Source organism: Serinus canaria, chromosome 17 (genome assembly GCF_022539315.1).
Source record: "Serinus canaria isolate serCan28SL12 chromosome 17, serCan2020, whole genome shotgun sequence".
NCBI classification, from domain to species: domain Eukaryota; kingdom Metazoa; phylum Chordata; class Aves; order Passeriformes; family Fringillidae; genus Serinus; species Serinus canaria.
Window position 1 is genome coordinate 4,760,434 of NC_066330.1, and position 24,770 is coordinate 4,785,203.

Consider the following 24,770-nt stretch of genomic DNA (forward strand, 5'->3'; position numbering starts at 1 on the left):
TGTGACGTCTAATGTTTGCAAAGGAGCTGTACATAATCTTACTCTCTGAAAACCAGGAAGTGCATGAGGAGGCAGCACATCACATTTAAATGGGTTTCAGAAAGAGACACAATGCACCTGTAAATGAGGAAAGCCTGGCTGCTGGAACCCAAAAGTGGAACACTGGTCAGAAAGCAACGGCTCTCCATCCTCACACAAACCTGGTTTAAATTGAATCCTAACTCCAGCATCATTCTGAATCTTTTTGATCATTTCTCCATTTCTTCCTATCACAATTCCAACAGCATACCTGGGCACAGAGACCTGATGGGAAAGGCAAAGGAGTATGAAAGTGCAGAGAACTAGACTGAATGACTCTGATTTTACAAGGAGATGCTCTTAACTTTGAGGACGGGCCATGTTAGGCAGCTCCAGGCTACAGAACCGCATCTCTTGAGAAAAACAAACACGTGGCCACAAATTCCTTCCCCACTAAATGAGCTCTGCACTACAAGAATGCAGCTTCAATTATAAAGTGCCATCTGGGAGTCCACGAGAACTCCTCCTCTTTGCAGAGCCAGACTCAATTCTTCTGGCAAAAAAAAAGAACACAACACATTTAAAAAAAAGCTTACAGGTTACAAGTGCAGTTGGATGACTCCCCCCAGTACCCATCCCACAGGGAGGTTAGCAGAGCACTGAGAAGCAAACGTACCTCTATGCTGCCTCCTCCCATTCTAGCACTGAAATCACTGCGCACGCCTCGGAAGTCTGCCTGATCTTTCTCTCGGATGATCTCCAGTACCATTTCCCTCGCTTGCTACATGGGGAAAGAAGTTACAGTTAGCTTCAAATTCTTCTGCTTGCCCTCCTGGTGTTAGGGCCTCAACATGGGGAATGGTCAGACTTCAGGCAAGGGGATCTCCATCTGCTGAAGGGGACAGCAGCCTGATTTAGGATTTCTTTTACCACAGTCTGTTCTTGATGGCATCTTTTATGTCTGACCAAACCTGCCAGGTGCAGAAGGTGGCAGTGTCTTGGGTGCAATTGCTTCCTCCAGTTTTTCAAAAAAGGTCCTTTAACTTTTAAAATATCTTTGGAAGTGGATGCCCTTTCCTACTGACAGAACTGAAACCAATAAAGTAAGGTAGAAGCTGCTGGTAGCATGGCAGAGGTCATGCCCACTAAGAGCTACAGAGCATACACCAAGGAGGCTGCTGGGCACCACTGAGCTTACTGACTCTGAGAAGTTAAACCCAAGTCTGCAGCAATCCAGCAAGACATTTTCTGAGACAAATGGATATTTTTCCTACCTACCGACAGCACTCAAGGCCATGCAGAAGCCCAACAAGTGAACTGGAAATTAGCCAACAGTATTCACCAACAAAATAAAAAAAGCTTATATGTCAAACCCCAGCATTTGTTTCTCACTACTGCCAGTCAAGCTTTTGACATCTTTGCTCTATTTCCAAGCTTGAGGACAATGGTGAATCTCTCTCCTTTCATTTTTACATATTTCCCATGTCCTCTAAGTATTTTTAGCAAAAAGAAACTCAAAGACATTTCAGAGATGCCAAGACAGAAATATGGGTGATGGAGAGATTTCAGAAGGATTTGAGGAAGTTAAGAAACACTGTTGCAGCATCCACAGAATCCCACCATACCCAAGGATTCATCACACTTCTTAAACACTTCCTAAGTGTGCTCAGCTTTAAGTGCCTCAAAGATCTTCCAGCCTGTGCAGTCCCCATGTTTCCTTGAATGGAACATGTGACAACAACTCTTGCACAGCAGAAGCCACCTGGGAAGTGGCAGCACTGAGAGTATGATTTGGTTAAAAGTAGCCAGACTGTCTTTAAACTCCTTTTGCACAGTGATACCTCCACAGTAAGAATTTCAGGGGGAAAAAAATTAACTCGAAAACTTGCAATAAGAGCTTTGAAAAATACTACCCAAACACTGCCTGAGCAACATCAACTGTTGCAGCAATTAATGATTAGGGAGATCCTATGAAACAGAACTACTTCTATTGGAGACAGGAATGCTAAGCTAGATTTAAGTACTTAGCAAGTTATGAAAGGCACTTGCTGAGAAGTGGATCATGCTGTGGCTAAACTTTAATGCTCCAATTCAGGCACTCCTATCAGGCTGCCATCCCCCAGTCTGCAGCTGATGGTTTTTTTTTTTCCCAAACCACAGGTACATCCACATCTGCAGAACCCTGGCACAAGGAGACTGAGGCACCAATATTAAGCAAACCCCTTGGTTTCAGGAGTTGTTGTGGGATTGGTTTTTAATTACCTGCGTCGATTGGCTGTCTGAGGTACTTTTGTGAAAGGTTTGCTGTCTCAAATGTGTGATTCAGTCAGTCACTAAGAACCCATTTGCTCAAGTGATACAGAGCTCTCATTTTTTGTCACATAGACTGGAAAGCATTTCAAAACTACTTTCTCCAAGCCCTCCCCCTTGTCTCTACTCCTACCCATGTGCAGTATTTATGTGGAATGACAGCTCCTAAGTTAAACAAACTGTAAAACAAACTACTCTGCTGTTTTAACTTGCTCTACTCAACCTTACAGAACAAACAAAACCAGGAAAGATTATTACATTTACAGTTGGATTTGACTCCATGAGATGCTCACAAATACACTCAGGTTTAAATTTCTCCTCAGTTCTCTTGGGAACCAGTTTGCTTTTGTTACATACCTGTACTTTAAATGCATCTCCAGTAATACGGAGAGGTTTATCTGCTCCAGTAGGCAAAGGACCATCTTGGATCATAATCATTTTCACACCTGTTCGCTCCTGAAGAAAAAGCACAGGGCAATTTTCTAAGCAGAGTCCCTAAAACAAGGGACTAGATTTTGGTTATTAAACATTATGAAGGTCAAACCAGCACCGTTACAGAACGCACAAATTCAGGAACAGTCCTAGAGTGTAAAGGACTGCCAGAAACTGCACTGCTCCTGAGGTTCTCAAATAGCTGAAATCCTTGCAAGAACAACCCCCTCCACCTCAACTACTGACTTTTCAGCCCTTTCCAAAATGTGTACCTGTCTGTATATAACAGTTATTAAGTGACCAGCCTCCAAACTATATGACAGAGGTCTAATAAGGGCACTCAAAACCCCTCCATTTTTGACCCTAGGTGTTTTGCTACAACCCTCTATTCTTTAAAAACTTGTACCAGATGGAGGAATAAAGAACGTCCAGGAACACAGTTTATACATAACACAACACTTAATTAGAAAGGGGTGGGATGAGAAAAAAAGATGACATATGGCAGCTTTACCACAGACCAGCAACAAAAGAGAAGCAGAGCACTCTACAAGAGCATGGCTGGCATTAAAAATACTGCAGAGCAGAGCAGACATGGCCCTTCCTTGGCTACAGGGATCCCCTCCTAAACAGCACACACCAAGTGTTATCTACAGCACAAGGGTTTCTGTTGCACTTCTGGCAAAACTCCACTACTTGTGTAGCTGGGGCCACGCTGATTTTGTAACACGAGATTGGATTTGAGTCCAATCTCTGAAGGCAGAAGAGTAGTCCCTGCTGGAGAAGGTTAGAGCATTCAAGGCTCTCCATTTCAGCCTGTTCCAGTGGATCTAGAGAAGCTGCAGTAGGGAAGAGAGCCCTAAAGGAAATGCATCTTGCGCACCTGCAACTGTTTTATTGTTTCACCTCCTTTGCCGATGACTAGACCCACTTTGGATGCCGGGATCAAAATCTCCTGAATGGTACTGTTGCCATCAACATCGTTGTGAAAACCAGGTCCGTTCCGACAGCGATCTACAATCTGCCCCAGAAGCCGTTTTGCTTGTCTTTGGAAAAGAATCGAGGGAAACAACCATTAGACAACATTGCTCCACGTGACCAAGAGACCAGGAACCATCGGAATGGAGAGCGGTCGGGGAGAGGAGAAGTGGAAAGATGGAGGAAACCATAGTCAGCACAATGTTTGCCCTTTTTTTTTTTCAACTCTTTGATGTCTATTTTCCCCTATCATGATTATTTATAAGCAGTTTGATTTTTGAAGGGGAAGAGAAAAGGAAGAGCAGCAGCATGCTCTGACCTCTTAGGAAGTTAAGGACAATAGCTGAACTACAGCATTTGGGATGCTTGCTTCAAATGAAGATGCTCTAGGTTTTAACTTTTCTAACACATATACAATAATAAAACTCAAGCTCTGGTCTCCTTCTCAGTCAAGACAAAAAGACACACACTGCTCTGATACTAACACAGCCTGTGGATTAACCATTCTCTGATCAGTCACAGGCAACTGCTTTGCTCTTCTCTACCTGCTCTTACCAGCAGCACCAGAACACTGTCCTAACACAGCCTCTGCTCCAAGCAGTAGGTGCTGAAGCTACACCACGAAGCAAGGCAGGGATACTGCAGCAGCCACCAGTGAAAGACTGGGTTCTTCTACTCCTGGTGAGAAGAGACACACAAAGAAGCATTTGGGAGATTAAAGATCCCTTCTCTAAAATCTTTAGCATGTCAGAGGTAACTGACAGGGTTTCCCTTCATCTTGAAGACTCCTATCCTGCACATCCCATTCCTGCCCTTGTCCCACAACCCTTCTGAAAGCAGAAGAAATTCACTGGTTCCTTGTACAGCCTAAAGCAGCATCTTTCCCTCTCTCCACTTCACACCAAGCCATATCAGGCACCCTAAGGATGACTGAATTCTCTCTGGAGATTTGAAGAACCAGTACAAACTCATCCCTTCAAGCAGACATTCCCCCAAGGCAGTTCAGGGGGTGGTGCACTGAGGCTGCACTCAGAGCAGAGCACTGCTTGCCCTTGACTTTCTCACAACAAAAAGGAAAAGGTGAAATTTCTGGAAGCTTGTTTCAAATGTTCTGGAAAACTCCTGGGACATTTTATTCATCTGCCTTCATATTTTGTGCAAAGTTCTTTTAGTGACAATATAGAGACCACAACAGTTAATACACAACATATTTCAGATGAGGAGTCACTTGGAAATTAACCCTATTAGTTTGTCACTGGATATAACTAATGAAAACATTCCTCACAAAACCCTCCTCAAAGAAGTCTGACACTTAGAATGGTTTCCTTACTTCATTTTCTTTTTCTACAAGTAGCCTGAAAAAACCAGTTCAAACAACCAATTTGTCATGAGTTTTACCACAAAAGTAAATTAAATTTCACTTAATTCCATGTCCATGTTTGTTTCACAAATTTAAGAGTCTCACTTTAAAGATTTACTCATATTTTATTTAAAGACAGCCTTGGTCATGAGTACATTTAACTGCTTATTTCAGAAACATGAAGTCTTAACTACACTTCTCCCCCATTTTCCTACAACTGCATCTCATGAAGCATCCCAGCTTTTTACTATTTTGCTCTTGTTCTTAAATATCCTTTGCTAAAGGGGGAAAACCACCTCAATAACAGCAAGAATACACTGCCTGTCCTGTAATATGAGATTGCCAATTATATTTGGGGCTCACTGCTTGCAGTATTATGGTAGAATAAGGAGATTTAAGTACCCTTAGATCTCTTTAGGAATGGAAGAATGATGAGTGCCTTCTCTTTAGAGAGACAATCTTTGCACCAATGTATTTTCAAACGCAACTCAAAGATTTCCAGATGGATTTTAAAAAACCCACCTACCCAAAGGCTGGGGAGAGAAAGAGCAGCTCCATATGTTAAGTGTGTTCCTGTAAGCCTGAGGATCCTGGATCCAGTTCCAGCAGGAGGTCCTCAACTGGTTTGTGAGAGTCTCAAACTCAGCTCCTGGGAAGGGGGAGGGAGGAAACACTGTCCCTAAAGTTTCTATAGGTCTAAAGATAGAAATCCCTGCTGGCTGGCCATGTGTCTCTACCATGCAAGGAGCAGAATCAAGACTTGGGTTCAGTCCTTTGCTTCTTGTTGGCAGCAATGCAGAGACAAGCACTCAGTGGGCCTCATGCTGCTCTGCAACAACACCAACACCTCCAGAGTATCCTGGAGTGGCACCCACAGGCTTTGGAGGCCTCATGCAGCCCTTCTTCAGCTGGAAGGATGCTCATCTCAATAGGAGTAGGGAAGCGAAGGGGAGAAGAGAAGTGCCCTTCAAGAGCTTAGCTCAGTATCCTGGAAAGCTGCAGTTACTAAACTGCATCCTAGGTGCCCTAAGAGCAACCTCATCCTGAGGAGGGGAATTCCAAGGAAATTTCTGCAGAGGAGTCAAACTGCAAGTGGAAAAAAAGCCTTTGAGGTGCACAGTTTAAAGCATCAGACCAAGAGGTTCTATGCTCCAGAGACCCTCAAGTTTCTCTAGGCCAACATTTGCTGGTGTGGCTAATAACCAAGTAGCACCACTGACAGAGCACAGCATTAGGGAGAAGAGAAAGAAGAAAAAAGGAGAGAAATTAAATCAGAACTCACTCAATGCTCTCTGGTGTCCCAGTGAGTACACAGGGCCTCTCGGGCATCCCGCCACTGTCTGCAAAGGAAACAAGGAGAAAACTTGTGATACATGGAATTAAAAATGTGGCAGCTATTTCAGTGACCACCAAGCACCAATGGAAGCACCACCCACCTGCACACATAGCTAAAGAATTCAAAGACATTCAGGATCAACATATTTTAAATTATTTACTGGATGTCTGCATTCTTTTAAAGCCTTCCCCACCAATTAAAGGGAGGGGTAAAAACTCAGATAACATTGATCAACAGTTCCCTGCACAGCCCTGCAGCACAATCTTCCCCAAAGCAAACTGGCACCAAATGATGCAATTTGGATGAATGGTCTCATTTCTACGATGCAAAGCAATCTGTATGGAAAGCTGCTGCCAACCCTGCTGAAATGTCCTCTGCCAGGAGCTGGAGCTGACCAGACCAGTGAGAGGCAAACCACAGAGCTGAGCAAAGTGGGAAAACTCAGCAGCTTCAGGTCTAAGCACAACATGGATTGCTCATTTGCTCTGCAACCATCTGCTGGTTAAAGCCAGTTCCCTCACTGTTCCATTCCCCAAACCACCTGACCAACCTGTTTCTACCCTGGCTGGGAGGTGGGTCCCACAGCAGCTGTCCCATGGCTGTCTGTATCCATGTTAATGGTGATAACACACCCTGAGCATGGAAAGTGTCTGATCTAGTGGACACAACACCCTTTGACATTAAAACCTGTTCACCACAGGTTTCCTGTCCACCACACAGAGGGACTTACCTGGAGCAATTTGAATTTTGCAGCCAGACTCTATCTGGATCCGTGAGATCTGTTCTCCTCCCCTGCCGATTACTGAAATGAGTGCAACAAGCATCAGAAACTGTTTTCCCTGGAAACTGCAGAGCACCTTCCCCCTTTTTACTCTGCTGCAGCTGTCTATAAAGGAACAGTTTGACTCCAGGATTGCAGAAGAGGCATCCACAGCATGACCAAATTTATCATGGCAGAAAAACATTAAAATACTGCTGAACGTTATTCTATTTGCTTGGAAAAACAAAACAAAAAGCCTGTCTTGCACAGGAAGGGAAAGAAATGAGCATGAAAGAAATAAGGCACTAGTCTGGGTGATGCTAGGAGAGTAATTTAAGTACATCTTGTTCAGCCTGAACCAATAAGCCAGTTATTTGGGGTACTAAAAAAGGCAAAGACTTGTTTCTTTATAATTCCTATTTTACTGCCATTTTTGAATGGACATGCTATTTGGCTGTCTGCACTCAGACAGAACCACATCCTGAAATGCTCTATCAACCTCCAGGGAACACAAATATCCCTCTCCCTTAAGTCTCAGAGTTAAATTGCTGTTTCACAACAAGACACCCAGAGCACAGGCTGTGCCAGTCAAAGCTGTCAAACCAACCAGGTATTCCTGGCTCAGGATGCTCCCAAAGAAACATCTCAGCTGTGGGGCTGCATCCCCCCCGTATCCATCCACCTCTGAACCAGGGTGAGACACAGAAATGATGCCTGCATGCTCCCCTCTCCCAGGGCCAACATGCTCCATGTGTAGCACCAGGAGTGAAAAATGAAGAGGTTTGGCAGGAGAGGAGGGAGCTTTTCCTCTGCAGGAATTTGAGTTTCAGTCCTACAGTAGCTTTAGAGTCGGGACAAAACTTGGCGCGCTATGGGGTAATTAGCAGGGCCTGTTATTTTCCTCTTTACTCTCCATATATCAAATTGGAAGGGATACACAGAGCCAGCAGTGGAAGAGTCTATGCAATCACTGCAGTAACACATCAGCAGGAGGTGCCATTGAAAGCCAGAGTAATGATCATTAAGAGGAAGAGAGAAATTAGGATCAAGCTTGAAAGAGAACAGCATCAGGAATGCAAATCTAGGAAAAACTCTGGTCTGGTTGTTTCCCTGCAGCAAATGTGTAAGGAATTTAAAATTCTGTTTAACTTGCCTTTGGTCAACTCATATTTTAACATTTAAATGTTGTTTTCCTTCCTCAACTCTAACAGTTTTGCATACTCCAAGTAAAATGTTGCAATGAAGGGAAATAAATTCACTTTTGACTTGTTTATGTACTGTGCTAATGGGAATTTAAAAGAGAAAATCACTAAAATGCCCAGTAACTTGTATCAAACATTCTTGTTCTTATTACTGGGACACCAAGCTTTTCCATGAAGTTTGCATCTGGATTTTAAACACAGATCCTCTGTTCCCCTCTGCTGTTAAGACAGCATTAAACAAGGCTTATCCAAGGCTAATAAGCACAAAAACTTGTGTCAGAATCAACAGCATTCCTGCACAGGAAACACATCAAGAAGCATCAAAAGCATCCAAGGTACTTACTAAATCCAACCATTTTATCAGGCACTTTGAACTCTTCTGTTATTACAGCCCTAAAAAAAAAAAAAAAAAAGGAAAAAAGAAAAAGGAAGAAAACCCCAAAGTCATTACAAAGAACAATTTGGAAGAAATAGCCCTGCCATGGAGCCTGGGCTCAGCACAGGGGCTCTGCACACACAAGTAAAAGCACATCACTATCAAAATTATTTGTTTTGGAAGGGACCTCTGACGGCCACACAATTCCTCCCATGCTGGATCCATTTCCAGTCTATCTCTGGTATCTTGAATGGAGCTGATGGAAGAAGCTCTTTCTATCATTCTTGCTCCAGACAGATTTAACAAAAAAAAGCACAAAGTTTCCTTATCACTCAGCCTGGACCTTCCAAGCAGCAGTGTCTGCCCAGTGATTCTGAATATTCTCTTCCAACCAAAGCCAGTCCTGACATGAAATTCCCCTTCTAATAGTCACAGGTTTGGTGGTTTGGGACTCTTTTTCACTTGCTTGTCCTTATAATTCTTTTCTTCAGAATTAATAAAGATTGTCTTCAATTATGCTCTGAATTCTTATTATCTCTAGAGTTCCATACCTATTACTCTTTGGACATTTTCAATGTGTCTACTTCAAAACAAATCACTCAAAGCAGTTTCCTAAGACCTGACCATAGCCAAGTAAAAAGGAATTAACTTGGATTATTCTTTTGTTTAGCTGTTTCTGTTTTGTAGAAAACACAACACCATGAATGTGGAATTTGCAAATATGCATTATACACAATTTGCTCAGCAATCTCAAAAGCAATAAAACATCTGCATAGTAAGTTCAATGCAGGTATTGTAGAGAGGTATACTAAAATATTCCCTTTTTTTTTTTTTTTGCTTTAGATCAGTTAGGAAAGGTGTAAAAGACACAGACTTGATTAGCTAAGTTGCAGATGAAGTACTAACACTGCCTACCCCTTTCTAGGATGCTCTAGTAGGACATCAGCTTTAACTTAACCATTAAAAATTTAAGGTTCTACAGCTTTCATGCACATTGTTTGTCCCTTCTGCTGAGGCCCCAAACAGCTGGTTAGGATGGAAATGCACTACTAGTCACCCTCTGGCTAATCCAGCTTTAGAAATGTTCTTCCATTCAAAACAACACAAAAAACTCCTCAAGAGCAGGATTTGAGAAAAACTGAGAATTTTACATTTTTATTGGATGCTGAGACATGCTGGATGACAACTCATACTTGCTTCAGTCTTCCCAAACCATGTTTGACAAAGGAATCATCCCAGGTCATATTACACCAACAAAACTAAATAAGAACAACAGCGGTAACATGTGTCTGTTTGATACTTCCACCTTTCACCAAAATGCCAGATCTTTTTTCACTTTTTCTGTCTTGCTCCTGCCAGGGCAGGGGAAGGGAAAGGAGAGAAAATTTCGTTTTTTCAGTCCTGCAGATTTGCAGAGACCAAATCCAAGTTTCACATCAGCTCCTCTTTTTTCATCAGAACAAACAACCCAGACTGTAGAAAACCCAAGCTGACAGTTTTTCCACATTCTCAACCTCTGACTTTCTAACACTACTACAGATGGTGGATCAATAAACAATTAGAATTGATCAATAAATAATAAAACATAACCCACTGCTTACCTTTGATGTACCAGGGCCCCTAACTGGTTACCTACTGTGGCAGAGAGAGAAAAAAGGGAAAAAAATCAAAGCATTAGCACGGATAAACTAACTTCATCCCTATAGAAAAAGAGTTCTTACCGTTTCATCAAAAAAGAAAGAAAAGCAAAACAGTAATTTAGGTTCAGTGGCTGAAATGAATGCGTTATGTGCTACAAAACAGGAGGGGATTTCTTGATCAACACACACCACAGCCCAGTGTCCAGCTGAACACAGGATAGGGAATTGATCCGTGTCTCCCCATGCTGAGAGTCATGGGAGAAAATCCTGTCTGCCCAAATCCAAATCCCTGCAACTAACCTCCCCCCCTTCCCAAATTAAGCCCAAAGTAGTAAAAAAAGGAAAAAGGAGGGGAGGGAGGAGGAGGGAGAGAAATCTGAAGGAGACCAGTGTGTATTAATAAACAAGAATAAAAGCCAAGCAGCCTCAGAGATTCCCTCAGTCCAAGCATTGACACGGCTGGCACATACTTCTCTCTGTGTCTCTGATCTGTGCTCCATGGAGCCCACTTACACGGAGACCTGTTAAAGGAATAGGGCTGTTAAGTAACCTCGTGGCACCCAAACACTGTTTCAACCCAACAAAACACATGTTCTTGAACACATTCCAGGCATTTCTGCCAGGCTAGCTGGTGGTCCATCTATGATTAGCAATTATCTCCCCACTGACAACCCTGAGACAGACTTCTCCCCCCAGCCCAAACAGATTAGATCTTTCTTCCAAATGTTAATGGGGAAAATATCATTAGACCAACTCATGCAAAGTAGGAACATGAGCCCTGCTGGGCTTCCTACTGGACTTTGCCTGCAGCAAACCAGCTAAAAACCAGACCATTTGGTGCTAACAACCAGTTGAAAGATTATACTGCATGCCTGGAGGGCACGGAACAAAACAAATGAAACTGGCCAACATGTGAGCTGTGAGAATAAAGATGCTGTTTCAAACTACCTTGCAGCAAGCTGCACATTCTTTGACCTGAAATAAATTGGCAATCAGCTGGCAGGGATAGAAAGTGGATGCATCCCACACTCTCTAAATCTGGTAGAAAAATGCATCAAGTTTGTGGCCAAACACTTTACTCAAAGAAAATAGACAAAGAGAGTCAATAGTGTATTTCTGCTGCGTGTCAATACCTCCATGATAGTTCAGGACCAAAATATTGACAATGTTTCTATTTTATTACTCTCTCCAGCTCAGCGATAAGACAACTGCTGTGTTAATTGACTCCCTTAGATTTGTCTTTGCATATTCTCACCCCGAATATGAAAAGCTCTAATTTGATAATTGTGAATACTGCAGTTGAAAAAGGTGGGTGATGTAATGGGGAATATATTTGCTCTGGCTGATAAGCTTCTAGCACAGAGCTGAGCAAATACAATCAAATTCAGAATATTTCAACTCCATGCAGTGGGTCTGGTGGTATTGGTGTAGTGTGGGGCTGCCACAGCCAAGGCCACTCATTATCAAGATGCCAGAAAGAGTGGTTTTAACTCTGCAAAGGCTGTATTTAAATCTCCACTTGGCATTTCAATTCACTAGAACTGCTCTCTTAGCAATCTGTTCCGCTGCCGCCGCTGCCTACAAATTATGAGACAGATACACATCCTATAATCAACTCCCCAAGTTCATGCAAGGAAGGGAAGAGCCTTCATTTTGTAACACAATCCTACACTTGAAAAAGCCAACTTCTGATGGGAAACCTGTACCAGCACAGGAAGTTAAATCAGTCAGGGAATTAATGCTTTAGATGCAGGTAGCAATGTCTCTCCATCCCATTCTGAGTTACAGAATCCAGAGTAAGCCATTCACTCCCACGGAGAGGTATCAGCCTTAATGCATGTTTATTGTACAAATTAGTATGGAAAAATTATGCCACAGTAATTTATGTGAGAGACCATTCCTTCCACAGTTCACAGCTAACTTCTCAAAAAACTGAGATTGAAGGCAAATGGAGAGAAATGGAAATTATTTACTTCAAGTCGTTTATGATTTCTCTCTGTTTTGAGGGGGGGGAAAAATGATGTGTCTCCCAGATCCAACAACCTAAAGGTCCATTCCTTCTCCAACATATCCATTTTTCTCTGAAAAACAGGGACTAACAGAGAGGCAGGGCTGGGGCAGCCACAATACTGAAAGCTGATGCACCATTCCACTGTCTCCCTTCACACCAAGGAAGGGGCTGAACTCTGACAAGCCTCATACATATTTCCCCCTTTTACATCTATTCAGTACAATTTAACTGTAACTGCAGTCATTTTACTGCAAATAAGGAAAAATACTGAATAAAATCAGCACAATTTCCTATTAATGGCACCTGCTGGTTGATAACTCTTCAATCTGCTTTACGCTTCACCTTAACTGAATTCTACCTAACAGACACTCAAAACAAATGTGGATTTTTCTTCCACCCCATAAAACAGAGCAGTGCCTCCCACTAAATTAATGTGCATGATGGGAATATACAATCTCTTCAGGAATATCTTCATGGCTAGAATAAAATCAGAGCAACACATCACCTTGAGAGCAGTGGAACAGGGCTGCTTTTCATACTTTAGAGCCAAAATGGGATCATCATAAATTTTAGAAAGCTACAAAGATTTTTATCCTAATTGTACATCATTAAATATTGATAGGTTTTTCTTGAATTAAATAGTCAAACCCTAATAATTTTTGTGTGTGACTTCACTGCAAATCTTTGGAGGTTTTTCCCCCTCTCTTAAACCACCTCATTTAAAAAAGTGGCCATCTGTAAAGTTACAATTCTGAAGAACAGTGGCATTCTGTGTATTAAACCAAATCTTTTGCCAAGAGATCTGGACTTTTGCCCTGGTCCTACTGCTGCTGCAGATGTGTCAGAGCATCAGTACTGACTTTCATCAGCAGTAAGACAGGGATAGAATTCCCTTCTGCCCACCACTATTTTCATTGAAAACACATTGGAGGGAAAGAATTAAGTACTCTGTACAGCAGGATCATCTCGTGCTTGAGCCCTTGGTCCTATTACAATCAAATTTTATTACACCAGAACAGGTCATCTTCAGATCTGGATGTACCACAGGAGCTTTGGGAAGAGAGAGGAGTGGAGAGAGGGGGGTGTGAGGCTTCTCCAAGGTCTCTCACCTTTGTTTTCCTGGACTCAAAGGGTGCCCCAGCCTTCAGCTGTAATGCTGCTGCTTAATCCTATGGATCTCACAGGACACTCCTTTAAAGCAGCCCAAACAAAAGGTAATGTTCTGTCCATCAGTCTCTTTGCAGCAGACTAGATCCCAGCTTCCTTTGAACAAAAGGAGGCTGCTTCTTTAAAGGTTATTTAGCATTAAACAAACTTACTCATCTGTGCTGATAATTAGAGGGATCTTTTAATTAGAACAGAGGCCAGGGGCAGCAGTTAGCCCTTAACAGGTGGGCTGGGCTCTGTCCTCAGCTGCAGCCACAGGCAAGATGCCACCAGGTCTCTCTGCAGCTCAGACTCACCTGTCCCCAGTGCTCCCCTTCACTGAGAACCATTAACCCCTGCAAGTGGCCACAGATACACCAGCTCTGACTTCCTAGGAGCAGTACTAATAAACCTGATCTCTTCCCTGCACTACAGCTGTTTGCAGGATTACTTTCAAGGTGTTTCCAAAAAGGGGAAAAAAAGAAGCCAGGGAAAAGAGAAATAATCAGTCTCAAGCTCCATCTAACACCAACGAGCCAGGTTACCAGGGCTGATCCTGCTGCTCCTCAGTTCAGATGAGGGTTATGTTAAGGGAAGTGCAAAAAAGCACTCACACATCCTGGTTTCTGACACTATAATAAATCTGTTTTTCCTGGAAATGCTTGAAAAGCAGCTGAATTTGTTTTGATCAATGCACTGACACCTGTCTCAAGACCACTTCCTCAGCTGGCATCAGGCAGACACAGCAGCAGCTGTTTACAAAAACAGACAGGAAGAATTAGATTGTCCTGAAAGACAGACAGTTCTCTGTCACCTTAAACACTTCCTCTGCAGACAATTTTTTCAGCAGTACTAGGAATAGCAAGACTTTCCCAAGAGCTGCATGGGGATAAGGAAACAGTGAGACCTGCACCCAGCTGTGAGCATGCAGTATACAGGGAAATTTCCCACAAGATTTGTTTCCAACCCATCCAGAGCAGTAGAATGTATCCAAACCCACTATAAAATGCATTATAACATTTCTAAAGCATCTGTAATGTAACAACATAATCACTTCCTGACAACATCTCCAAACGGCGCTTCATAGACAAGCAGAAAATTGAGAGAAGTGTGGGCATGAAATTCCAACACCCCTTGTTTGCAGTTAACAGAGAACTAAAAAATCATCCAAATAGGAAGTGCTTTCCTTATTTAAGTGTCCTATTAAAAGCAACTTCCATGTTCCAGATGTTTAAAGCTAAGGCTGCATTATAGACATTTAATTACACAGCAGCAAGAGCAGGTAGCCCAAGACTAAGATATGGATCACACCAGAGATACAGAGCAAGAAGCACACACAGCTTCAGGAGTTGCTTTGCCAGGCTGCAGGTAAAGAGCAGCACAGGAGGATCACAAATGTAGGGGGGAACTCATCACACAGCTGCATCTCAGTACAGGACTTACTAATACCATTAGAAATAAAACCCAACATGACCCAAGCTGAAAGAATTGCTACAACCCTTATCCCTACCCTGACAACTCCCACTTCTTTGTCAAATTCCAGTCCTTTAAAATACGACTTCTGTCATTTTTCTTCTCCTTGAAGATCTCACAGACCAGATTTTTGGGAGGGGAGCTGGACAAAGTTATATACAGATGTGTATGAACAACCCAAGGGCAAACACAGCATTTAAAAACAATTACAATCAAGGTCTAGTGCTGAGGACAGGGTGAGCAGAACAACTGCTGATGCAGGAGTCAGGAATAGCCACTCTGGGAGGCTCTCCCAGGAACAACACCCACTCCATGGAGTTATCTACACAGCACAAGAAACCAGCAGCAATGTACTTTTCTAGCCCAGACTGCTACTGTATTGACATGGTCTGTGTCAACACAAACAAGGCTCACCAAGTTCTGGAGCTCATCAGTACAAGTTTAAGTACAAAGTCCAACCTGTCACTGAAACACTACAACCAACTCACGTGTTCTGAGTTCCTAAAACCCGTATTGTCAGGAGGTCAGAGCTCCACTTCAGTCTGATCAATCAATGAAAAACACAGGCAGGGCAAATGTTGTGAATGACTGGTTCCCAGAAGGCTATTTTTACTCCTTTTCACACACAGCCACATCTCTAAGCTCAGAGCTGTTCAACATTCCTCAACACTGCCCAGCACCTACTCCTGCACAACCAGCAATGCCAGACCTCTAGCTTCTCAACAAAGATACAAAATATGGGGGCTCATCACCCAGATAAATCCATTCTCTCCTGAAACCAAACCAAAGGAGCAGCAGCAACCTGTTGCTCAAACAGAGCCAAGAGCAGAGAACAGAAGTGGGTGGTGGCATGTGTTCAGAAAACAGTAATGTTAGCAAGCCAGAGGCTCCACATGAAAGAAACTTCTCCCCATGCACCAGCATGTTTTTTCAGACTGAGGAGCAGACGTGCAGCTATTTTCAGCCGTTGTATCAGACAGAAAAAAAATCTTTTCAAAATGAAGTGCTAGGCAGCAGCTTGGCTTATCTCCTCAGTACTCTTGAACATGTTCATGGGGGAGAGAATCACTCTGCAGGGCTATGAGTGTCAGGAAAAATACCAGAGGAAATAGCAAAAAGGAAGACATAGCCATGCTTTTTATTTCTTCACAAGAAAAGGTGAGCTATTTGCATCTATACAGCAGCAGATAATACAGTTTAAACACTTTTAACAATGCATATAATTAGATTTATAAAACCTAAAAAACTCTTGTTCCAACATTTTTTGTTAGAACTCTTGTTCTAATAAACATACTTGTGGCTTATTTTAGAATTGTAACAATTCACACAATATTGACTTATGACAGTTACCAGTTATGCTCCATGCAATAAACTATCCTTTGGCTATGGCCAATTTTAAATTATTCAGAAATTTCAGAATTCTCAAATAATAATGGAGAAAGCAAAGCTAAATACTGGAAGTTTCCTTCTGACTTGCATCATCTTACAAAAGTACCTTTTCTCCTTAAAATTCAAGTAAAAAGCAACCAGAACTTGACAGCAACTCAGCTCCTGGGCTATGCTGGAAACAAATGGAAATGAACACTTTTAATACTGTCCCTACACATTACCTGCTCTCAGAAAATAAGGGCCATCAGGGAAGAACATGTACTGTGTACACCTGGTGCTCTATATATGGGCTCCAGAACAGGCCCAATGAAAAAATCCTTCTCCCTCCCTCAACTACCACAGACCAAGATTTAAATGACACAGTTTGTTTGCTGATTCCCAAAGGTCATGAACTAACAAAGAATTGCTTCACATTAATACTGGTGCCTAAGAACACTGTGCAGTCTAGGTAAGAGCAAACAGCACAGGGCATCTTGTATAAAATTTCTACACACAGAAAGCTGCATTTTCCATCCTTAACACAGACAACTGCCTTCACAGATGAATTTCAGGAGCTGCATGCACAAGACTGACTAATCACAGCCAGCTTACCTCCATCATCCAGGGGCCGTTTCTGCACTCCATAACCGTAGACTGACGGGTCCACAAGTGTTGTAGAATTATTCAAGTGAGGAATATCTCCAATTTTAGCAGCAATCTGTAAAAAGGGGATAAAAACATTATCAGCCACCACAACTAAACACTGTTTCTCCCAATAAAGCTTTGACCCCAGGCCAATCTTCTCTCAGGTAGTTACTATAGAGGTGGATTTGTAACAAGGTGCTTCACTTGTAAAGCAAACAATTTTCTGCTTGCTTTTAATATTTGCTTAATTAGGATCATATTCACCCAGTTCCTCTTCCTGATCATAAGTAGCCCTGGAACATTATATTCAGGATTATTTGCTCAATGGATAGCTGACAAGCTAAGTCTTGCTAAGAAGAGGGTTCAAACTAACCTACCAACTTTGTCCTGGAGAAGCTGCCACCTCCAGAGCTGTGTGGGAGGACATGTTCTTCCTCCTGCATCCATGCAGATCCAGACACACAGAAATGCACACTCACACACCCCTGGGGGAGCAGAGGGAGAGAGTGGAAACACACAGCACAAGGAGAGCTTGGGGAACTCCCTGTCAAAGAGACTGGATCACTCTTGTTTACTGTGTGAGGAATAAGCCAGTGGGCAAACTATCAGTCCAGAACTAGTTTCCATTTCCTGCAGTGGTCAGTACAGCACAAACACAACCAATGCTGCCTGTGCCTCTGCTTCCAAGCCTTCCAGAGGGTAAACTGCCATTCCCTGCTGAGCCAAGATACAAGGAGTTTATTCACAGGAAAGAGGAGACAGGCAGGTATCACAGTAAGGGGACTAAGGTAAGAAATAAACTGAGAGACACACCTAAACATCACTTAATGCAAGTGAAAAGTTAAGCTCATCTCCAGTGACATTTGGGGGACAGCTGTACAGGTGAGTGCTGATAACACAAGCTCTTCCAGCTGCTCTCTGAGCTAACTGATGGAAACCCACCCTAGAAACAGCCAGGTGCATTCCCTGGGTGCTGCACCCCAGCTACACCCTCCCAGGACAGGCAAACTGCAGTCTCACAGCTCCCTTTGCCTACATAAAATATTTTGCTGTAATAAGCAAGCAAGAACAAAGCACTTACAGAACAAAAATCAAGTACGCTGTATGCTACAACACTTGCTGCCTTTTCCAGCAAAAATAAAATCATTTAATCAAATCTTTACCAAGAGACTGATCTCACTCCATTATAACTGGATTTCATCAGGGAATAAGGAACAGGAGCAGATGAAAGAGCATTTTACACAGAGATGTTTTAAATTACTAATGTATCTAAAGATTTCTTAAATTTGTCTTTCTGTTGCAGTGAAATGCTTCTACAGCAGCTCTGGTTGTTGACACTATCTTCTGCTGCAGTGGAACAAACAACTGCCCAAGATGCAGAATCACAGGGTACTGGAAAAAAGCTATTTGAAATAATCTTGAAAGATTGAGGGCACTGCTTTTAGAAGAGAACAGGAAACATTCTGTTCAATGCCTTCCATGAAAAAGGCCCCAAGTCTGGACCATTTTCTCCTTCTAGTCCATTCTGTCTTGTCTCCTTTTGCAAAGTCAGAAGCTTTGCTGTGTCAGAAATGTCAGAGCTTGAGAATAAAATCTTTCACTGGTACCAGCTGCAATCCTGTAGTGAAGCTTTCATGACAAGCATTTTGTACATCAACATCTCCAGTGAGTCCCCAGAAAGCTGGTTCTGAAAGCATTAACACACCTTGTCCTCTCCAGGAGGGAGGGACAGGTGATGTTTCACTTTTGTTAAATGTACTGTATCCATGGATTCTGCCCTTTGCCCTTTCCCCTCATGTTTGGGATGAAGAGAATTTTAATGAAAAATTAAAGAAGAAACAGCAGAAATGTTTTCTGACTACTTCAGTGCTGAAATACAAATTTTAAAATGTATTTTACAGCAATCTATTAACAGCTTTCCAGTAACTTCCAACACAGACCAAAAGGAACAGTGTCAGGTATAACACACCCTGACATATTTTGGGACATTTAATTTCAACACCCTACTCAAGAACTCTCTGTCAGTGGTTATTTACCATGACTTACAAGTTATGGATGATCCTTTAGAGGTGAAATCACTCAGCACTCCAGGAAAAGAAAAAAAAAAAACCAGTCTGTGGACAGCAGAAGCTGACTTAGGGAAGGAAGGCAGCCTGAAGTACAGAGGTGTTCAGGATCAGCCTGCTGGCACCAAGGCTGTGTCCTCCCACCTCAGGGGAGCTTTGTGAACCCCTGCTCACACTGAGCACACAATGATCGCCCTGGCACAGAATCCTCCAAGTAAAGGGCAAAGCAAGAGTGTTCAAGCAATTTTTACATTATCAGCTTTTAGGATATTTTCCTTTTCCCCCCCCCTCCCTTTATTTAAACTTGTACCCTTATCTCTAAAGCCTCCCAGCTGCCACTGGATTACAGGCAGACAACGGTGCCACCTCACCACAGCAGGAAAATACACCCTGCAAAATTAAGAGCTGAGCTTTTAAAGTACATGTAGCAGCTAAAACACATTTTAACACCTCATGTTCAACTTAAAATGGAAGCTCAGTTTTTATGACAAGTTCAGCAGGGAAGTAAGCACAAAAATTAGGACATGGCAAAAGCAAGCAGACCCAGCCCTTATCTGCCTCAATGACCTTGAGTAATGTACTGCTGTTAGCCACTGCTTTTGTCCTGCTCCATGTCAGCCTTAGGTTTTTTTCTCTTCTTTTCTCCCCCTTAAACCCAATGCATCCATTTTATCAAGCTCTGAAATACACTGGGGAAAAAGCATCACTGTTTCTGCACCTAAATTCCCCAAAATAAAGCTCTCCAAAGATTTTAAAGGACAACACAAGCCCCAGCTGCAAACTGCACTGATAAAACCAAGAAAAACAAATTAATCCAGGAAGTTGTGTGAAAGATACGAGTTCTCCTATACCTTGCACTTCTGTTCTCCTATATTTTTAACAGCCAGAAAAATGACAATACAAAATACAGAATAATACAGAACCACTTTTAAACATGAAGCTTCCTTGCTAGGCACACTCAAACACCAATATCTGCAGAATTCAGCTTTCAAGAGAACAGGCCCAGCTTCTAGGAAAAACCTCTCCATGGTGTCCTGCAAAGAACATCAACAGATAAAATCACCAATTCTAGGTATTAGCAGGATAAAAAAAACAATAAGGCACTGTCATCTGACCCTTCAGATTATTCTGGTCCTCGTGCTGCTCCTCCCATTCACTCAGCAGAACACTTGTGTTGGAGTGACAGACATTTCCCCAGAGCTCTGCAGAAAGCAATAAAACCATCCACAACCATTGAAGTTTCATGTCACAGGTGGTTCTCCTAAATACCAGAGTAATTGGCAAAGCCGAAATCTATTTGAAGATGACTTGAAAAAGGACTCTGTGATGGGGGAAAGAAAAGTTTGTCCAAGACCCCTCCATCACCACAGAAATTAAAGTCAGAGCCTGATACAAAGTCAGATTTCAAACACAGCCTGCTGACTCTCACTCAGTCTCAGGACATTCCCCATTTTTGAGGTAGCCAGGATGGCACACCACAGGTTCATCAAGCCTCAGCCTCTCCTCTCCAGAGCATTCCCAGAACTCCCAGCAAGACACTGTTTGGTCAATAAGAACAGAATTCATTTTAGTCCAAAGTACAAGCAACTCTGCTTATTTTCTGATCCCACTATTCAAAAGGGGAGCAAACATCCTCTCCCTCTCTCCCCCAAAAATGCCACAGAAAAGCCAGCCTGCCTGGGAGCAGCTGCACAGATCTGTCCCCACCTAAGAGCCACCAATCCACTTCAGACACTGTGCAGAAGATGCAGGACAGAGCAATTCAAAGTCCCAGCACTGTCTTGAAACAGTAATTATTCATAAATCCCAAATATTTCAGAGTCCACAAAAAATCCAGGCAAGTCCAGCACAAATGCTGAAAGCAATGCAAAGTCATTTCTTTCAAATATATTCCAGGTTCTTATTTCATATTCCCATAACCATCTCACATCCTGGTGGCTCTGAGGAATGCAGCTACTTTCCTTTATTCAGGGAAGTCTTCCTTGTCCTGAAGTTATGTCCCTGTTGAGATATTCAGAACCAAGCACTGTATTCCACACCCTGATTGTAATGCTGTGGCTCTCATGAGAACTGAATTTAGCAAATTTGATTACTGGTCTTATATGTGACACAAAACCTTGAAAGATTCAAACATCAAGCCAGGGATGACCAACCCATAAAGTAAGAACCATGGCTGAATTTCTTTCCTCTGCTCCCTCATTCCCTTAGAGCAAAAGGAATACTCCAAAAAGGCCAAAACCAGAACAAAAGCTGTAGCAGATCAGTACAGCTCAGGCAAATACAGCACCAAACACCCTTGGTGAAAGCTCAGCCATCACCTACAGAGAAATATAAGATTTCATTTTCCCCTGATTCTCAGCCAGGAAGTTCCATCACAGATTGCTTGGGTTCTGAGGCAAACCCATCACCTGAGCAATGAAGAGCAATTTTCAGTGACATTTGTCAGTGAGTCACCAGTGACAATCTGGGTTTGTGCAAGAAAAGGCCACCTGCTCTCCTACCCAGCCTCTACAGAGCTCAAATCAAGTATTTTCACAGGGGAAGGAAACATTTTAGCCCTCCAACAGCTCTTTTCATCCCACAAACACTACCAGAAAAAAATCATATTCAACAGGCAGCAAACAACTCACTGCACAAAAATGTAGGACACTGCTCTCCCACAAACACGTGCAGAGCCCACATTTCCCAACACACTTGTTGCCAGGCTGAGAGACAGCCAGAAGGTTGCTGCTGGAATCTTCCAGTTCTAGGCTCATGGAAACCCAGCACGTACAGAAGAACTGCAGCAAGTATAATGAACTTAAGAACAACAAAATCAAGGAAGTGACCAGAGCCAGGGCACAGAATTATTTATTCTTTTCTACATGTAACTATTTATTATTCCATCTCCCTCATGCAGGGGTTGGGGTCTCACAGACTCCCCCTACAAACATGACAGCAGTGAGGCAGCTCCAGCTCAGATCCATTTGCAGTTTGTGCTCTTTGAGCCCAGGATGCTCTGCAGCATCACCCTTTATCCTGTGACTGATCACACAGAAGGGTTTGGGGTGGAAGGGACCTCAAAGCTCATCCAGTTCCACCTCAGGTCACCTTTCCAGGTGGCTCCAAGCCTTGTCCAACCTGGCCTTGGACATTTCCAGGGATGGGGGCAGGCACAGCTTCTCTGGGCACCCTGTGCCACAGCCTTACCACCCTCACAGGGAAGAATTTTTTCCTAATATCTGACCTAAACATCCCCTCTTTCAGTTTGAGCCCATTCTCCCTTGTCCTCTCACTACAGTTCCTGATGGAAGAGTCCAGTCCCTCTGCAGCTTCCCTGCAGCCCCTTCAGATCCTGGAAGATGCTCTGCTCTCCCCATTGCACCTTCTCTTCTCCAGGCTGAACAGCCCCAGCTCTCTCAGTCTGGCTCCAGACCCCTGCCCAACTTCATGGACTCTTCCGGACTTGAAACACTCACAAAATAATTTCAACCACCTGCACTTCAACAGCAAATAATTATTTTATTTTACATAAATGAGTTATTCAACTGCTAACAGGTGGCAGCATTACCAGATATTTAAATAAGATGTTTTTTGCAATGAGAGGCCCTCAGTAAGACAAAATCAGGTCAAGACAAAAGCAGCTGCAGCACCTTGTCTGGGTGCTCAGACATCACATTTCAAGGACAGGGCACATTCCCAGTGACTGGAAGAAGCAAGGACTGGCTCACCCTGCAGCAGCTCACACCCCACCAGCCTGTGCAGAGAGGGAAATCAATGGCCCCAGAGCAGCTCCTGTGTCCTGGGAGGTGCAGGGTGTGGATCTACAGCACCAGGTGCCCCTGTGCAGGTCACAGGGACTGGCTGCCACTGATTCCCAGGTGAGCTGGGAGTGAAGGGACAGCACCTCAGTTCCCCTACAGAGAGCACTTGAGAGGTCTTAGGGTCCAGCTTAGTTCCCTCAGAAGTTTGTCAGTGAAATGACAAAGTCTGGGCAACAGGAGGGGATTTCTCCCACCTGGAGAGGACAAGGTCAGGGTCTTTGAGCAGCAGGTGGGCTCTGCTCCTGGCACTCAGCTGTGTTACAGATCCTTAATGTGCAGCCTCTAAGTACAAGAGCAACCTGTTCAGAGATGAAACAAACCCGAGACAGAGCTGCAACAGGACATGTGAAGAACAGCCACAGCATCCATGCTGTGAGCAGCAGCTTCTTGTTCTGCAGCCACCTTCCACAAACCAAGGAGCACACCAACACCTGGAATACCCTGTACTGAAGGCAAGGGTGTTGATTCCTGCAGGTCTGGGTACTTTCACTGAAACTTCCCATTTCAGCACTGAGTAAGCTCATGGATTCCTCCAGGGGAGCACCTCATTGCTCCCCTCCCTCTCTCCCTTCAGGGAATGCCAAGCTCCTGCTCTGCCCAGGTCTGTATTCACAGAATCAATCAGCTTGGAAAAGAGATCTAGGAGGCCATGGAGCCCAGCCTGTGGCTGATCACCACCTTGTCAATCACAGGACAGCACTGAGTGCCACATCCAGGGTTCCCTTAAACACCTCCAGGGATGGGGACTCCACCACCTCCCTGGGCAGCCCATTCCGATGTCTAATTACCCTTCTGTGAAGGAATTCCATGCAATGTCCAACCTAAACCTCCTCTGGCATGGCTTGAGACTGAGTGCTCTTGTCCTGTCGCTGGTTGCCTGGGAGATGACTCCGACCCCCACCTGGGGACAGCCTTCTTTCAGGGAGTGACACTGTGACAAAGTCCCCCCGAGCCTGCTATTCTCCAGGCTGAGTGCCCCCAGCTCCCTCAGCTGCTCCTCACGGACACACAGCCCACGCCCAAGGCCGGTCTGAGACCCGAACCGGCACCGGCTCACCCCAGCCAGAGCCCAGGGCCAGAGGCTGCGGGCCGCCCCCTCCCGCACAGCAGCGCTGCCGCCCCGGCACCAACCACGGCCGCGGCTGTCAGAGCCCCGTCGCCCCCTCAGGGCACAGCCCCGGGGCTCCGCTCTCCCGGCACAGGGGCAGCGGGGCCGCCGCCGTGCCCCGCCTCCGCTCCGCGGCCTAGCGGCGCCCCGCAGTCTCCTCCCGCCCGCCCCCGGCCCGCCGGCCGGCGCCTCACCTGCCGGGCCCGGTGCAGAGCGTCCACGAAACCCTCGGGCTTGATCCCCACGGGCGCCGCGCTCTGGCTCTGCCCCTGCGCCAGCTCCGCCATGGCCCGCGCCCGTCCCGCCGCTCCGCCCGGGGCCCGCGCCCGGAAAGGGAAGGAGCCCCCCGCTTCCGCCGGAAGTGCCCCGCAGGGGCGGGGCTGGGGGCTCGCGGGGCGGGGCGGGGCCGGTCGCGCGCCGTGGGGTGGGGATGGGGGCGAGGGGCGGGGCCAAGACGGGCCACGCCCCCAGGGACCCCGCCCCCGAGACCGGCCCGGGGACAGGGCTGGGACAGGGCTGGGACAGGGCTGGGACACGGCGGGGACCGGCAGCGCCGCCGGACCCTGCTCTGCCCCTGACAGCCCCTCCCCGCCTGTGCCAGCCCGGCCCCACCTGTGACATCCCATTCCTGACCGTGCCATCCCATCCACACCTGTGACATCCCATTCCTGCCTGCACTCCGTGCCTCACCGGTCCCATCCCATCCCTGTCTGTTCCTTCCCATCCCTACCTGTGGCCATC

General features: G+C 44.6%; 1 protein-coding gene across 3 annotated transcripts in view; it reads right to left on the reverse strand.

Annotated features, from left to right (window-relative positions):
• FUBP3 (far upstream element binding protein 3) overlaps positions 1 to 24,365 on the reverse strand; it is a 39,139-nt gene extending 14,774 nt beyond the window's left edge. The window contains exons 1-11 of one of the 3 annotated variants that reach the window (XM_030231251.2): positions 24,224 to 24,365; positions 17,020 to 17,125; positions 10,880 to 10,930; positions 10,371 to 10,404; positions 8,737 to 8,786; positions 7,162 to 7,233; positions 6,378 to 6,435; positions 3,641 to 3,803; positions 2,686 to 2,784; positions 695 to 799; positions 201 to 303 (exon numbers count right to left, since the gene is read on the reverse strand). In XM_030231251.2, coding sequence (XP_030087111.1) covers positions 201 to 303; positions 695 to 799; positions 2,686 to 2,784; positions 3,641 to 3,803; positions 6,378 to 6,435; positions 7,162 to 7,233; positions 8,737 to 8,786; positions 10,371 to 10,404; positions 10,880 to 10,930; positions 17,020 to 17,125; positions 24,224 to 24,316 — 934 coding nt within the window. In that variant the 5' untranslated portion in view covers positions 24,317 to 24,365. The remainder of the gene's footprint in view (positions 1 to 200; positions 304 to 694; positions 800 to 2,685; positions 2,785 to 3,640; positions 3,804 to 6,377; positions 6,436 to 7,161; positions 7,234 to 8,736; positions 8,787 to 10,370; positions 10,405 to 10,879; positions 10,931 to 17,019; positions 17,126 to 24,223) is intronic. The other 2 variants (XM_030231252.2, XM_030231253.2) reach the window with 2 other exon arrangements.
• Between the last annotated feature and the right edge of the window lie 405 nt (positions 24,366 to 24,770).